Source organism: Molossus molossus, unplaced genomic scaffold (genome assembly GCF_014108415.1).
Source record: "Molossus molossus isolate mMolMol1 unplaced genomic scaffold, mMolMol1.p scaffold_m16_p_13, whole genome shotgun sequence".
NCBI lineage: Eukaryota > Metazoa > Chordata > Mammalia > Chiroptera > Molossidae > Molossus > Molossus molossus.
In genome coordinates, this window is record NW_023425348.1 from 87,882,785 (window position 1) to 87,898,917 (window position 16,133).

Consider the following 16,133-nt stretch of genomic DNA (forward strand, 5'->3'; position numbering starts at 1 on the left):
CGAGACTGGGGCCTTACACTCCCATCGCTGCATGGCTTCAGATCCTTCCAGAAGGTCTGCATCTGGGTCAGGTCCACCTTGTTGAGGGGGATGGACACCTCCCCAATGGGGTCGTTGCGGCTGAAGCGGTCATAGTCCAAGACCTGGAGGTAGAGGACCCTCTGCACCACCTTGTCATAGGGGAAACCTGGGGGACAGACAATGCAGGTGAAGAGTGGGACCAAGGGGCCACATGGGACCTGGGCAGGGTGGGGCTCCTGGGCAGGAAGGCCCTGACCCTTCCTGCTGCCACCCCGGCCAGGCACAGAGGGCCACATTCAGACCTTCTTGCCACCTTAGCAATAATTGCCATCGTCTCATCTGTTTCTAGTGACCGTCTCCAAGGTGGACGGTCTCTTGTCCTTACAGATGAGGGGACTGAGATGCAGAGGGCTTCAGTCACTTGTCCAGAGCTCCACAGCGAGTACAGAGCAGAGCTGGGACCGGTCATTCATTTTCTCATTTGTCACGTATCCGCCTCAGTGACCGGGCTGCGGTCGGTCCCCTCGCTCTCTGGGCAGCCCGGCCACCGCCAATCATCCCGAGGCAGGTCTGGGCAAGTGGCCCTGTCTGGCATGATCACGGCGGCCAGACAGGAAGACCCGGAAGGACCCGGCAGAGGGAAATGGCAAAGGGGTAGAAGTCAGAGTGGACGCCTGTCCCCGGACTCCGCGCTTCCCCTTCGCCTCCTTCCAACGCATCGGCCCGGCCCTCCGACCTTCCTCAACGGCCCGCAGCTGCTCCCTTCTCCACGGCCACTGCCTCACCCCGACCACCGCACCTCTGGCCTAGACCGTCACCAGGTCTCCAAACCGCCCTCCAGTTTGCTCACTTTCTCCTACAGTCCGTTCTCGACCGTGGCCAGATGAGCTTTTATAAATAGCAACCATGTCATAACACTCTGGCTCAAAGCCTTTCAGAGACTCCCAGTGCACTTAGAATAAAAGCCGGGCGCCCGCCTTGGCTTCGAACCCTCCACAGTTCGGCGCACTTTCCCCTTCCTGCTCGTCTTGTGACCACTCTTCACTCGGCGGCCACTGGGCTCCGGCCATCCCGGCCTCCTTCCCGCCCGCCCAAGCGGCCCCTACACCGCCCGTCCGGCTCCACTTTGTTCCCTGACAGCCCAGATGGGGTCAGGCCCCCTGCTGCGCACTCAGCACTTTGCCTTTGCAGCTACCACAGGCCCCAGAGATGCATCTGCCTGGCTCCTTGAGTCTGACTCGCTAGGCTAGGGTTCCGAGGAAGGCCTCTGTCCTCCTCCTCCCTGTCTCAGAGTCTACTCCCTCTCTGTCCTCCTCCTCCCGGTCTCAGAGTCTACTCCCTCTCTGTCCTCCTCCTCCGGGTCTCAGAGTCTCTTCCCTCTCTGTCCTCCTCCTCCCGGTCTCAGAGTCTACTCCCTCTCTGTCCTCCTCCTCCGGGTCTCAGAGTCTACTCCCTCTCTGTCCTCCTCCTCCGGGTCTCAGAGTCTCTTCCCTCTCGTCCTCCTCTTCTCCGGGTATCAGAGTTCTACTTCCCTCTCTGTCCTCCATCCTCCGTGTCTCAGAGGTCACTCCCTCTCTGTCCATCCCTCCTCCGGGTCTCAGAGTCTACTCCCTCTCTGTCCTCCTCCTCCGGGTCTCAGAGTCTACTCCCTCTCTGTCCTCCTCCTCCGGGTCTCAGAGTCTCTTCCCTCTCTGTCCTCCTCCTCCGGGTCTCAGAGTCTACTCCCTCTCTGTCCTCCTCCTCCGGGTCTCAGAGTCTATCCCTCTCTGTCCTCCTACCTCCGGGGTCTCAAGAGTCGACTCCCTCTCTGTCCTCCTCCTCCAGGGTCCGCAGAGTCTATTCCCTCTCTGTCCTCCTCCTCCGGGTCTCAGAGTCTATTCCCTCTCTGTCCTCCTCCTCAGGGTCTCAGATGTCTATGCCGTCTCTGTCCTCCTCCTCCGGGTCTCAGAGTCTATTCCCTCTCTGTCCTCCTCCTCCGGTTGGTACTGGTCTCGAGAGTCTCTCCCTCTACTCCCTCTCTGTCCTCCTCCTCCGGGTCTCAGAGTCTAATCCCTCTCTGTCCTCCTCCTCCGGGTCTCAGAGTCTACTCTCCCTCTCTGTCCTCCTCCTCCGGTCTCAGAGTCTACTCCCTCTCATGTCCTCCTCCTCCGGGTCCTCAGAGTCTATTCCCTCTCTGTCCTCCACCTCGGGTCTCAGAGTCTACTCCCCTCTCTGTCCTCCTCCTCCGGGTCTCAGAGGTCTACTCCCTCTCCTGTCCTCCTCCTCCCTGGTCTCAGAGGTCTACTCCCTCTCTGTCCTCCTCCTCCGGGTTCAGAGTCTACTCCCTCTCTGTCCTCCTCCTCCGGGTCTCAGAGTCTACTCCCTCTCTGTCCTCCTCCTCCGGGTCTCAGAGTCTATTCCCTCTCTGTCCTCCTCCTCCGGGTCTCAGAGTCTACTCCCTCTCTGTCCTCCTCCTCCGGGTCTCAGAGTCTACTCCCTCTCTGTCCTCCTCCTCCGGGTCTCAGAGTCTACTCCCTCTCTGTCCTCCTCCTCAGGGTCTCAGAGTCTACTCCCTCTCTGTCCTCCTCCTCCGGGTCTCAGAGTCTACTCCCTCTCTGTCCTCCTCCTCCGGGTCTCAGAGTCTACTCCCTCTCTGTCCTCCTCCTCCGGGTCTCAGAGTCTACTCCCCTCTCTGTCCTCCTCCTCAGGGTCTCAGAGTTACTCCCTCTCTGTCCTCCTCCTCCGGGTATCAGATTCTACTCCCTCTCTGTCCTCCTCTCCGGGTCTCAGAGTCTACTCCCTCTCTGTCCTCCTCCTCCGGGTCTCAGAGTCTACTCCCTCTCTGTCTCCTCCTCCGGGTCTCAGAGTCTCTTCCTCTCTGTCCTCCTCCTCCGGGTCTCAGAGTCTACTTCACTCTCTGTCCTCCTCCTCCGGGTCTCAGAGTCTACTCCCTCTCTGTCCTCCTCCTCCGGGTCTCAGAGTCTACTCCCTCTCTGTCCTCCTCCTCCGGGTCTCAGAGTCTACTCCCTCTCTGTCCTCCTCCTCCGGGTCTCAGAGTCTATTCCCTCTCTGTCCTCCTCCTCCGGGTCTCAGAGTCTATTCCCTCTCTGTCCTCCTCCTCCGGGTCTCAGAGTCTATTCCCTCTCTGTCCTCCTCCTCCGGGTCTCAGAGTCTATTCCCTCTCTGTCCTCCTCCTCCGGGTCTCAGAGTCTATTTCCTCTCTGTCCTCCTCCTCCGGGTCTCAGAGTCTATTCCCTCTCTGTCCTCCTCCTCCGGGTCTCAGAGTCTATTCCCTCTCTGTCCTCCTCCTCCGGGTCTCAGAGTCTAACACTGTTTCTGGCACGCAGTAGGCACTCGATAAATATTTGTTAAGTGAATCAATAACTGAACAAGTGCATAAGTGCCGATGATATGGCCCAATGGAGCAGGGGGCGGGTGCTGGGTGGAGAGGGAGCTGAGACCAGAGGGAGCGCTGGGAAAGAGCTCGGATGGGACGGAAGAGGTGCTAGGAAGCCAGTCATTGGACTTTGGGGGGCTTTGTTGGAGGAGGGGCCGGCCTGGGAGGTGCAGAGGGCGAAGACCAGCCTGGAGGCCTGAGGGGATCAGATCCTGAACCAGGGTAGGAACCAGAAGGAGAGAGGACACAACCTTAGCCCGACTGATGGAGAAGATGAAGCGCTCTGGAGGATTCTAGCGCCTTCAGCCAGAGAGGCTACAAGCACAGAGAAGCCTCTGACGAACAGGTGCACTAGAAGACAACACCCTATGTTCTTGGAACCTCCAGCCTCTGAGTCCCTCCAGGGCTGCCTCCTCATACTGAGGGGGCCTGGATCTGTCTGGCTCATCCTGGAGTACCCCAAGGACCTTGCCTAGTGCGCCTTGGCATCTAGGCAGGTGAAGTTCCTGACAAATGTTCTGAAAATGTTGGAGTTTCCGAGAGTCCTTGCACCTCAGTTAGCTCTCTGCAACGCCGGAGGCAGTCTGTTTTTTGGCAAACTCCTATTCATCCACCACAACCTATCTTAAATGGCCCTTCTTCTGGGAAATGTTCTTCACCACCACCAAGGGGAGCTCATACTGGGTTCCTGCAGCAGCTGTCATGCAGAGCATGGCTTAATGAACCCGGAAAGGCCTTGAGGGCCTAATTCTGCTCTGCACACCCAGTACCCAGGAGGGTGCCTGCCTCAGAGTGAATGCCAGATGGATATTTGCAGGAGGGACCAGTGGATTGGGGCTCTGCCCACAGACCTCATCCCACTCACTGGCTCCATACACCTCCAGATGGCCGAGCCTCTGGCTGGCTGCACCACCTCTAAACTGACCCCACACTGACCTGGGGAGGAGGAGAGAAACACAGGAGTGCCCATTAGCTCCCCTCAGTGAGGTGTTGGGGGTGAACTGGCTGCGACACCAGATGGGAGAGTCCCTGGGGTGCACATGGAAGGTTCTGGAGAGCCAGGGCACCAGGAGTGGTTCTCACTGGTTGAACAGGCTGATGGGAAAGGGTTATGACTTCTCTAAGTCAGGTCCAGGCACCCGAAGGGCCCGGGAGGAAATCAGTCCCTGATCATACACCAGCTTCCCGGTTACATTGACCCCTCAGCGATAAGAGACACAGAAGGGCCTGTAGGAGAGAGGAAGGACATTTGCCCTGACAGGGGCATGGTTCAGAGCCATTGCTCCTGGAAGGCACTGGGGTAAGTGCTTTTATAATTTGCTGATTTCCTGATTTGAAACCAAGGCACCGAGAGGCTCAGGAATTTGCCCGTCACACAGCTGGTAAGTGGCAGAGCTGGGATTCAAACTCAGGAAGCCTGGGCCATAACCTGTGCTCTTAACCTACACTATGGTCGCTCCAGATGCTCCACTTCTGGATCCTGTGGGTGCCTCTCCTCCTTCCTGCCCCCTCAGGGTGAGTCCTTGGTTTGAGCTGGAGGCCAGTGGTGGCCCAGCTGTCCTCCTTAGCCTCTGGCCATGACGACAGCTCCACTTGCTGCTACATCCCAGCCAGATGGGAACGCGGCAGGTTACCTGGGCAGGACAGCATGTGTGGTGTGTGCAAGGGCAGGAAATGCCTGCTGGATGTAGGTGCACTCGACTCTGTGTGTGTATGTGTACATGTCCCGAGTGCACAGGCATGTGGTTGGGCGGGGCGAGTGCAGAGGGGAGAGACTGCGGGCGGACAGGGGCGGCACCAGCCTCACCTTCAAAGAGGAAGGTCTCGTTCCAGTGGGGGTTCAGGTTCTTCCTCTTCACCTTGGTCTCCAGCTTGTGCTTCTTGTCTGGCAGCAGGTAGATCTTGACAAAGGGGTCACTGGTGCCACTGAAGTCCTTGGCCGGCAGCTCCTGGGCCTTCATGATCTTCACGGTGAGCGTGGACTCCTGGAAGTTGTAGCCGACGCTGAACTGGATCCGGCCCAGGTTCTCTCGGCTGCAGCCCTCATGGGCCTCGTCCTCCTCGGAGCCTGGGGAGAGCTGGGGGAGGGGGAGGGGCCAGCCGGGTTGGGGAGGATTCTGCTTCCCCAAAGCCGCCCCTGCAGCCCAGCACAGTTAGGCCTCTCTGTGCCCAAGGCCAGTCCAGCTGCTGAGAGCTGCACTCGCCCCCTGGTCACCAGGGGGGGCCCAGCCCACACTCATGCCCAGGTGGAGGGCAAGCACCTTGCACAGGGAGGGCAGAGCTGGCTCAGGCCCTGTCTCCTGAACACCCCGGGCCTGCTGCCCTTGCCTCCCTTGGTCCCCGCTGTGCTGGCTGGCCGAGCTCCCTCCCCCAGCTTCCCACGCTCCCACAGCCCTGCGGGGCATTTTTGTGTATTTTGTGAAATACACCAATATAAAAACATGGGCTACCAAACAGAGGAGGGAGATTGTTCTCATCTCAGAGGAGTGTACCATGATCTTTCTTTAGAAAGTGACTCTGGAGTTCTGAGGATGTGATTTACAAAATGAGAGAGGGGAGTTTTCAGGAATAACGCCCGTTTGTGTAAGGCAGGGGCACTGAAGACAGATTCCCAGGCCTGGGGCCCTGGGAGCCTGGTGTGATGGGGGTGGGGGCTCCTGGGGGGTGGGTAGCAGAGTTGTTTAAGAGGAGCCCGAACACCAGGCTGAGGACCACTGGAAGCGAAGACTCTGCCTGATTCAGTCCCCACCCCTCAGGGATAGCCCTTAGGCTGACCCAGCGACTGACAGGTCACGGATGCCCAGAGGCAGGGAGGCCCGGAGGGCGGCAGGGGTGTCCCATTCCCGGTCTCCCAGCCATGTCTTCTCAGCTGTGGCTGCCCATTGAGAATATCTGGGCAAGTCTTAGAATACTACCCGCTCCTGGCCACCTGGATCCCACCCCAGACCCCACCCCAAACCCAGGGCGTCCGGATGGCCCAGGCATCCTTGTACTAAAAGCTCCTCAGGTGATTGGTTGAGAGCCAGGGGTGGGCTCAGGGCACCATATTTAAGATGAAATGCTGGCCCCCGTTTTCTCTTCCCACTTCCTCCACAGAAGCCTTCTCTGTGGTCCCTCTTTCCTCCTGGAGAGGTGACCCCAAGCTCTGAAATGCTCATTAATATAGATGATAAGAATATGTATAGTGCACACCTACCATGGCAGAAGACTTACATCACCTTCTTACTGATTCCTGACAACAGCGGGCGAGGCAGCTATCACCAATCTGGCTGAGGAGACTGGCTCAGAGAGGTTAAGTCACATGCCCAAACTGCACAGCAATATGAACCCTCTCTGACTTGAGAGCCCGTCCTTTCCACCAAAGCAGGCCCACATCCCAGGGCAATGTCGCGACTTCCCCCCAAGCCAGTGAGGACTCGCCTGCCCCAGGTGAGAAGCATCCAAGTCACACAAATAATAGTAACTGCTACACGCCTGGCCCTGCGCTGTGCAGGGTGCTTGGCCCTCACACTCCCTGCAACATCCTGAAGAGGTCGCAGGGCTGTATTCCAGTTTGGTTTGGGGCATAGATAAATGACTGACTTGATCAAGTTGCCTAGAGGTGAGTGGAAGCTCAAACCCAGGTCAGTGCCAGCCACCACGGATACCCCTCCAGCTGCCCTCACTCACTCAGATCCAGAGGCTGGGCTTCCACAGCCACTCTGGTCGTGCCTGGAGCCGGAAGGGGGATGAGCTGCCTCCCCTGCTCCTCCTCCGGGTGGAAGAGGGTCCCTCCAGTCCCCGCCCCCAGCCAGATCTAAGCAACCTAGCAAGCTCCACCCAGGTCCCCTGGGAGGGTGGCTTCCCTACCCAGATCCAGTCTCCCCCTGGTGTTCCTTCCCTCTCCTCCTACCAGCCCACTCCCTTGGAACCTCAGTTTCTGCATCTGCAGAATGGGACCATGAGACCCAACTTGTGGGTTCCTGGGAGGGTTAAATGGGTTCAGGTCTCTTCCATAGCCCTGCTCTGCAGTCTGGCCCCTGCCCTGGGGCCTGCAAAGACCTCTTGCCCCTTCCCGGTGCCCTGGTGACTGGAGTCCAGATGGCCCCAGCCCCACCTGAGGTCTCGCTGGTCACTTGGCTCTTGGCTCCCATAGGAAGTAGTCTGGACGGGGTGGGGTGGGCCGAGGGGGCTTTACCTGGAAGCAGGCAGTGGTTTCATGCCCACTTCCAGCCTTGCAGAACCACAGCCTTGAGCCCTAGTTAACCAGCTGGGACAGCTCCAGGAGCTGTTTCCATGGCAATCAAGCAGGCCACCCCCACCACGCCCCCGGGAGGTGCTGCCTGAGCCCTTGCTCAAGTAGAAGCATCAAAAACATTTGGGCCCTGGCTGGGTAGCTCAGTTGGTTAGAGTGTCATCCCAATATACCAAGGTTGTGGGTTTGATCCCTAGTCAGGGCACATACGAGATCAACCAATGAATGCACAAATAAGTGGAGCAACAGGTCGAGTTTCTTTTTCTCCCTTCCTCTCTCTCTCTCTCTCACATCAATCAATCAGTAATTTTTAAAATAATGTATTTAGGCAGTGCCAGGGTGGGGTGACTTGGATGGGGGTGTGGCCCAGCTTCCTCTCTGACCCTTCCTCTGGCCAGCCATGGGTGCCCCACTCCTCCTGACCCCGAGCTTCTGACAGCAGCTCATGTCGGCCTGCTCACCTTCATCATCACTCCTGACGCTAATGACCTGCCTTTGGCCTAGGGCTGGGCAATTAGGTCCTGCTTGCTGCCTCCAAGGGTCCCCTGAGCCTGCGAGAGGGCAGGAGGCCTGAACTTCCTTCCTCTGCTGTGGCTGTCCCCCTCCCTGGGAGCAGCAGGGGGCAGGCAGACTGGCTGGAAAGGGGCCGTCCCTTCTGGGAACCTGGCTACCAGGACGCTGTAACCAATTAGAAGGCTGCAGGGAGACAGGGAAGACTGTGGCGATGGCCTGTCCGGAGGAAATGAGGGCCATCTACATGAGTGGGGGAGGACGGACAAGAGGGCAGTGGAGAGCCGGGCACGCAAGGGCCTGGAGGCTGGTATAATGGGGCAAGGTGAGGAGGCCCAAGGGAGACCAGATCTAGAACAGGGAACATCTGATGCTCTAATCTGCACCCAAGAGAAACGTGGGCCCATCTCAGGCCTGCTGGCTGGGGATCTGCATTTTAGCTGGGTCTCTGGGCTGGGCCAGAAAAGGGCAGTGGGGATGATGGTTAGAGCCGGCCGGAACCCTACATGGCCAAGGGTGGGGGCTAGGGGCTCTGGGGGCCTCAGGGAGGATGGGGACTTTGCTGCCAAGGCAGTGGGCAGGGAACTCTGAATTGAATGACGTCAGCACTGAAGAGGGCCTGAGAGCCCACCAAGCCCTTTCCTTCTCTGGGGAGAGGGGGTAGGGGCAGCGGCTAGTCCAAGGAGGGGAAGTGACTTGTCCCAGGTTATGTCCAGTAGAACACAGCTGGCACCAGGTCCCACCTGCACACCCTCCCCAAGCCTTCCTGGGGCTTCTGAGCTGCCAAAGCTTGGACTGACCCTCTTTGCAAATCTCCGGCCTTTGGAAAGCATAGGCAGGGCAAATAGTGGTGACTGGCTGATGCTGCCACCAGGGGGCGCTATGCAGAGCCACAGCTCTGCTTTGGTGGGGAAAAAACGCCCCGACCCACAGGGCTGGGATCCTGGTGGGGAGTGGACAGCTGAACTCCAGCACAGCTGTCCCCTCACAGGGACCAGGACCAGGGCAGATCTTGCTGTCTTGTTCTCTTTGGACCTCAGCTGGCCCCCCAGCAATGGGGGTTGGGGAAGGAAGGTCTCTGGGATGAAGATATGAGACCTGCTCCCCTGGGAGCTCCGCCTCAGACCTCTACTCAATGGGGTGCCACTCAGAGGTAGGGAACACCTCTGTCCCAAGTCCTCTGTCCACGAGCCTTTCCTTCTAGGATCATAAAACTCTCTCACATGAGTAGGTTTTCTTAGGCCGTGGTTAACCCGGGACAGAGGAGGATGGGCATTCTTATTCTCACTTGACAAGTGAGGAAACTGAGGCATGAGAGGCTGTTTCGATGAAAGAGCTGGTCACCATGCTGGTTCCCCTGCCTGGGGGGACAGCTCCCTCTGCCACCTATCTGCACACCAGCTCCTGCATGGGCCCCAGGCCTCCTGCCCTTCTCACCATAAGCATCTCGCTGGTGAGGGAGTTGACGAGGTCCGAGACGGAGGAGCGTGGCTCTGTCCTACGGTCAGACTCATCGTGAGGCGTCTGGCTGGGCACTGGAGCCGTGTTCACCACCTTTCCTCCTGCGGGCAACCTGGGGGCAGAGAGGGTCCGAATGATCACGACTGGAGGTGGCGGGGCTGGCTGGGCACCATGGGCCTGGCAGGACCTCCTCTGAGCCAAGCAGCTGCCACCGCCTGAGGCCAGTAGGAACTGTGGGAGGCCTGCGTCTTACACCCTGGCCCGCTCCAGTGTGACCTGCTTTGACTGCCCCTGTGGGTGCTGTTTGGGGGTACTCCCACTCTACCTGTTCCCCAGAAGCCCCGCACCCTCCAGTCACTGCTTGCATGGTGATCCCTGAGCTTGCTTCCCTCCCCAGAGGCCCCCTGCTTCCCTGCTCGCCCCAGCCTGGGAGGGAGGCTCCGCGGTGGTGTGTCCAGGTTGCCTCTCTGCATCACTCCGCTCTGGGGACACACCCAGAGTGCCTATCTGCCGGACGCCCCACCTGTGTTTGTTCAGGCTCGGCGAGAGCACGGGTGCCCTTCAGACCCGAGACTGACCAGGTGAGGTCAGGACCACTGTCCAGTGGAACTTCTAGGACGACAGAAGTGTTCTATGCCTGTGTTGGCCACGTGTGGCTACTGAGCTTGTGAAATGTGGCCAGTGCGACAGAACTGAATTTTTAAATGTTTGACTTGAACTCATTTAGACTTAAATAGCCACCTGTTGGATAGGGCAAGTCATTACCCCTTGCTCTGCAATTCTTACCCTTCCCCACGCTAAGGACTGCACATTTTAGAAGGCTCTCCCTCAGGGTCAGAGAAAGATGGGGTACCACCAAGAAGCCCTAGGTCTGACCATTCCACGAGAGGCCCTGTCTGCACCCCGACTCCATGCTGTTTCCAGGGAGCCAGGCTCTCTGGCCCAGTGGCTGGGTGGTGAGGCCAGGCTCCTTCTAGCTGGGGCTCAGGAAGAGGGGACTAAAAGCCTCCAGGGACCAGCTGGAACATCCCATGAGGAGAAAGGCGGGGGCAGGCAGCATGGAGGAGACGGGGAGACTGGCAGTGTGGGGCTCAGGGCAGGCTCCAATAGAAATGCTTTGAGAGTACCAGAGCCAATGCAGAGACCACACAGGCTGGACACAAGCCGCGGCTCTTGGTATGGACCAGCCACCAGCACACAATTGGCCATGACAGGCACAGAGACATGCACGGAATATGCCAAGTCCTGGAGGGGGGACACTAGGACACGCACACACACACTCACACACACACATATGTGTGCACACATACACACATGCATGTGTGTAGACACATACACACATATACACACATGCGCGCACACACACCACATGTGCACACACACATGCATGCGCACGCACACACGCGCACACATTAGTGCACGTAAGCCCAAAGGACACCCAGGGGAACAGGAGAGAATGGTACAGGCGACAGGCAGGTTGACCAGAGCAGGGAGATGACACACATACAGGGTTGCGCACACTTTGACGCCAGGAGGAGACACACTTGGGGAGCCCAGGCATGCCAAGGTGTGCTGGTGACCGGCACAAACTGGAACAGAAAACGCGGGGAGCACTCTCGGACGGCGCTGAGAAGCAGATGCACAGGGCTCCTGTGGTGGGCACTTGGCCTTGCCCGGACAACACGGCCACACCCCGCCCAGCCCTCGGACACCAGGGCGCCGCTCCGAGGCGCGGCCACAGCAGCACGCACGCACGCACACTCACACATGGACACGCGTGGACACGTGCTCACGCAGGCAGGCACGGGGAGGAAGAGGAGACTGAAATAGCTGGAGAGGTAAAGTCAGGTTAAAAACAGAGGGGGAGAGGAGGAGAGAGCAGAGATTGACGGCTGGAGGTATGAGAAAGTCAGTTATTCTGGCCACACCACAGCATCAGCATAGCTGCAAAGCAGCCTGGGAAGAGATGGTCAGCGCCACTGAAGCTACTGGAGGTTACAGGACAGAGAGAGACAGAGAGACAAGTGCACAGAGAGGCAGAGGGAGGCGGAGGGGCCCGTCGCTGGCCCGGGACATCCCTGTAGGAGCAGATGGGAGGGGGAGGGGAGAGAGGCCAAGAAAGGTTAGTTGGAGACGAGGGCTGCAGGTGCACAAGGGGACAGGAGCAGTGAGCGGCCGAGAGGAGGCAGAGAGGAGGCGGGGGACACACACCGCGACAGGAGACATGGTGGCTTTGGGGCAAGAGCGATGGGGGTGGTCAGGCCTGGTCCTGCCCCATGCCCCACTCGGGTGGGGTGGGGCCATGGTGGAAACCATTTGGATCCCGAGAAGCAGTGGTGAAAGGGATGGCCGAGAGCGTGACGTGGGGATGGGAGCAGGGCAGATGGGCGAAGGTGGAATGCAGGCGTGGGAGCATCCTGAAGTTCTTGGGGTCCACTGCACCGAGGCCCAGGGCTTGGGGGGCTCTGGATGGGGCTTTCCAGCCACCAAGAATCCTGGAGTAGGGGCTGAGACGAGCCCTTCCACCTCCAAGTTCCTTGCTAGATGAACCCCCATCTCTTTCGGGACCTGGAGTGGCCACTCCTCCTCCCAGGAGCCTGGTGCTAACAGACCCTGGTGCTGGGGTTGCCTCCCCAGCAACAGCCAAGGGCCTCCCACCTCTTACCCCGGAGCCTGGGTGGAAAAGGGGGGACTGGGTCTGGAAGCAGAAGCTGAAGAGGAAGGGAGAGTTAAGATAAGCCTTCCATTCCAAGGTCCAAGGAGCCAGGAGCCCAGAGGGGTGGAGCCCTACGTGCCTGGTGCCCACTGGGTGGTGCCAGTGCCAAGCCTGGGGTGGGAGGGTGCTGGGAAGGAAGCGCTGGGTTCCGGACATCCTTGCACACACGCCAGAGGCCACGAGAAATGAGTGCTCAGGATGGGGTGGGTGTGACCCGTGGGAATGGCATGGGTCCACCTGGAAAGCCAGGCTGGGTCCCGGTGTGGCCGTGGCCTCCACCTCCATGCCCACCTCTCCCAGGAAGGCAGGGATGGCTGATGCAATGGTCAGAATGGACGGGTGTGTTAAAATGTGGAGCGAGACCTAAGTGGCAAAGAGGTACGAATAGGCTGTGGGTGAAGATGGGGCCAGTTCATTGACACATGGGTGACGTGAAATCTCGTTTCCAGCCTGCGTGTGCTCCCTCACGCTTCACACTTTCCCAGGCAAGGGCGCTGAGCGGCCCGTTCCTGCCGCCTCCTGCCCTCAGCCCAGGACCCCTGCCTCCCTCGGCCCAGTCCAGGCCCCGCCCAGGAAGCCGGACTCCTCTCGCACCAAGTGAGTCGGGGGTGGTGGGCTCTGTTCCTCCTGTAGCCCAGAACTGGGGCTCAGGGTGTGACCCCATCTGTGTCACTGGTCCTGCTCTCCCCTCCCACTCTGTGGGCTTCTGGCTCTGCCCACCACAGACATGCAACTGTGGGCTTGGATGGGAAGACACGAGAGGGCTGGTCTCCAGAAGCCACCAGAGGGGCAGGCAAGTCGGCTAACTTGGCCTATCCTTCCCTGACCCCCAGGCCCCGGAGCAGCTTGGGACAGTCCCTTCCTGCACCTAAGGGCTCCTGAATGAGCAAGCGTCAGGGTCCCCGCCCGGCTGACAGGGTCTGACAGGTGCCCCAGCAGGAGGGCCTGTTCCCGCCTCAGAAGCTTAGCATGTCCAAGCAGGAAGGGGTCACCTTGCTCGATCCTTCCTGAGACAGGGAAATAGAGGCCCGAGAGGGGCGGTGACACGCCCAAGGTTGAACTAGAGCTGGAAGGCGGGCGTCCTGGCTGCCGCGGGCCACATGCTTTCCTGCAGGCAGGGCTTTGGTCGGATGCAGAGCAGACCTGGCTGAGGGATAGGCCCTCCTCCCTGAACACAGGGGCGTGGCTGGCCCAGCCCAAGGCCAGGTGAGAGGAGGTGGCCGGACTGGACACAGGATGCCCCCGCCTTTGTGATGCTGTGGGAGCCCGGGACCTCGGGCCCTTCCCAGTACCCTGCCCCAGCCTGGGACGGGGCATCAGGAGATGCTTTCCTGGGACAGTGGATGCCCAGCCCTCTGCTCGGCCTCTGCTGTGGCCACACGGGCTATTCCTGATCCTCACAGGCCCCGAGGCTGCAGCAGGCTCCCAGGGACAGGGTGCTCTCAGCTCCTCACTCTGTTCCCTACTCTTGGGACCTCAGGCTCAGGGGCTGCCTTTCTGGCTTTCTGGTCACCAGGCCCCTCCCCTGCCCGAAACCCTCCCCACCAGGGACTCCTCCCATCAGCAGAGTAGCTGGCCACACCTCTGCAGCGGGGTGTGTGACCATCACCCAGGGGGACCTCCAGGCAAGAGGGAGGTTGAGGTGGCGGGGATGAGGGAGAACGGGCGGGCGCCCCTTCCCTAACATCCCCCCCGCCCACCAACCACCGGAGAAACTGGGATTTCTGGGTCGGGGCAGAGATGGAAGATGAGGGGGCAGGAGGGGGAGCCAAGCAGGAGGATGGGGCAGAAAAGCTGGCTTGCTCCGGGCGAGGGCAAGCATGCCCGGGGAGCAGGCTTGATCCAGAATGGTCCCAGGACGGCCGCACTGGCCTCAGACCCGAGGGACACCACCAGGTGGCCGTGTGTGAGGGCACCGGCTGGGGAGGGGCAGCCGTCCGCCCAGCATCCACTGAAGGCACCGCCGCCGTCCAGCAGCCGGGCTGGTTGAGGCAGCAGCCTCTCTGCGCCTCCTCCTCTGCCGCCGCCGCGGGCCCTCGCCTGAGCTCGTACCTCTTGTCCCCCTGAGCGTTCTGGTTCTGCTGGGTTCCTGGGTTTTGCAGGTCAGGGATATTGGCAAAGTCATCCTGTTCCGAAAGCCCTAAGACCAAGGATAGCACCACCATCCGGCCTTCCCTGCCCACCAGCCGGTGAGAGGAGGAGGCCCCACGGGCGGGGCGGGGGCGGGGCGGGGAGGGGAAGGAGACAGAGACAGAGACAGAGACAAAAAGAGAGAAGAAAAAAGCGTAAGAAACTGGGCCTGCAGGAGAGAAACAAAACTTCAGCACTGCCAACAGTTGTAGAGTGGGGCGAGGCGGGGGAGGGGCGGGGAGGCAATGGAGGGCGCTGTCCACTGTCCAGACCCAGCTCGCCAGGGGGCCAGGGCTGGGCAGAGGCCTACTGAGGTGGCACGTGCCTGGGACTTCCTGAGGGGGACACTGGGGGGAGGCTGAGGGGAGCGGAGTCCAGGCCCCGGGACATGGCAGACTTCCAAAGGCGAATTCACCTCCAGCGAAGCCAAGGCCAGGGGCTACTGGCTCTGAGCACCTGGGCCCGGGAGGGAGGGAGGGGCTCTGTCGCCATCTGGCTTCAGGCAGTCTGACTCCCAGCTGGGAGGTTCTGACCAAGTTGGGAAGTCCAGTGGGCACTGCACCCGGAGCTTGTGGAAGCCCCTCATAAAGACACTTCTTGGTCGTGGTCAGCAAGGCATGCTTGATGCAGGAGGGGTCTAAGGAGCTTCCTCCCCTGGCTCCCTGGACACACAGCCCAACAGAGGGAAAAGGAAGTCTCTTCTGGCCTATGGTGTATCGGCCATTGTGGGCCTTGTCCTGCGTCCCCCTTCCTGAAGATCCAGGGAATAACCGCAGGGCCATTCCTCGGAGAAACGGCCCAGAAGGTCACCAAAGAGCCAAGATGGACCTGAGAAAGGCAGGAACTTGGCAAGTCTGGAGAAGTCCAGGCAGGCCGAGGGAGCCCAGGTCTGCAGTGAGGGTGGTCTGGAGAAGCTGGGGAGTCCAGGCAGGCCGAGGGAGCCCAGGTCTGCAGTGAGGGTGGTCTGGAGAAGCTGGGGAGTCCAGGCAGAGCGGCACGAGCAGACAAGGAGCAGACGAGAACCTCTTGGAGTTGACAGCAGGTGGCAGCAGGGTCAGAGGTCACAGTGTGAAGCTTCAGTATGGAGCATTCTCGGAGAACCACTGGGCAACTTTCCAGGGGTGAAAAGTGGCCTGCTGCCCCTCAATACCATTGGAGTTTGCAGGCATTTTCTGGGTGCTTTGTGGAGGGGAGAGGGATTCCCAGGCATGCATGAAAGCATCTCAAGGTCCAAGGGAAAGATGGTAAGCTGCCGGAATGTTCCGGAGGAAGGCCGATCCTGGACCAGGAATCCCTCCACGTCTGCCTCCATCCAGGAGGGCAAGGCAAGGACAAGCAGTGGGCTGTGGTACCGGAAGTCCCCCAGGTGAGAAGTGGCCCGGGGTGGCCCAGGGAGGGGAGGGATTAGGTAGTGGCACTCCTTCTCAGTCTCCGTGTCCTTGTGCTGGGTGCGGTCACTCCAGGCTGACACCTGTGCTGGCATCTAACTTTGGGGACGAGTCTTCATTTCCTGTCCCCTGCCCACCGGCACTGTGTTAGAGCTGGTGAAATTCCATTAGGCTGTTTGGGAGCGGGCTGATCTGGGGGGGGGGGAACCCAGTGAGAACATGTTTTTCCCTGGTTAATGCATTTTTCAGATACTCCTTTGTCTCTTCTAGAAAACAAAACGGCTCCTGCGCATAGAT

The 16,133-nt window shown here is 59.8% G+C and overlaps 1 protein-coding gene across 2 annotated transcripts in view; it reads right to left on the reverse strand.

The window, feature by feature from the left end:
• Positions 1–16,133, reverse strand: part of SYT7 (synaptotagmin 7) — a 58,606-nt gene that overhangs the window by 4,091 nt on the left and 38,382 nt on the right. The window contains exons 7-10 of one of the 2 annotated variants that reach the window (XM_036258786.1): positions 14,371–14,493; positions 9,579–9,714; positions 5,205–5,475; positions 18–187 (exon numbers count right to left, since the gene is read on the reverse strand). In XM_036258786.1, coding sequence (XP_036114679.1) covers positions 18–187; positions 5,205–5,475; positions 9,579–9,714; positions 14,371–14,493 — 700 coding nt within the window. The remainder of the gene's footprint in view (positions 1–17; positions 188–5,204; positions 5,476–9,578; positions 9,715–14,370; positions 14,494–16,133) is intronic. The other variant, XM_036258787.1, reaches the window with a different exon arrangement.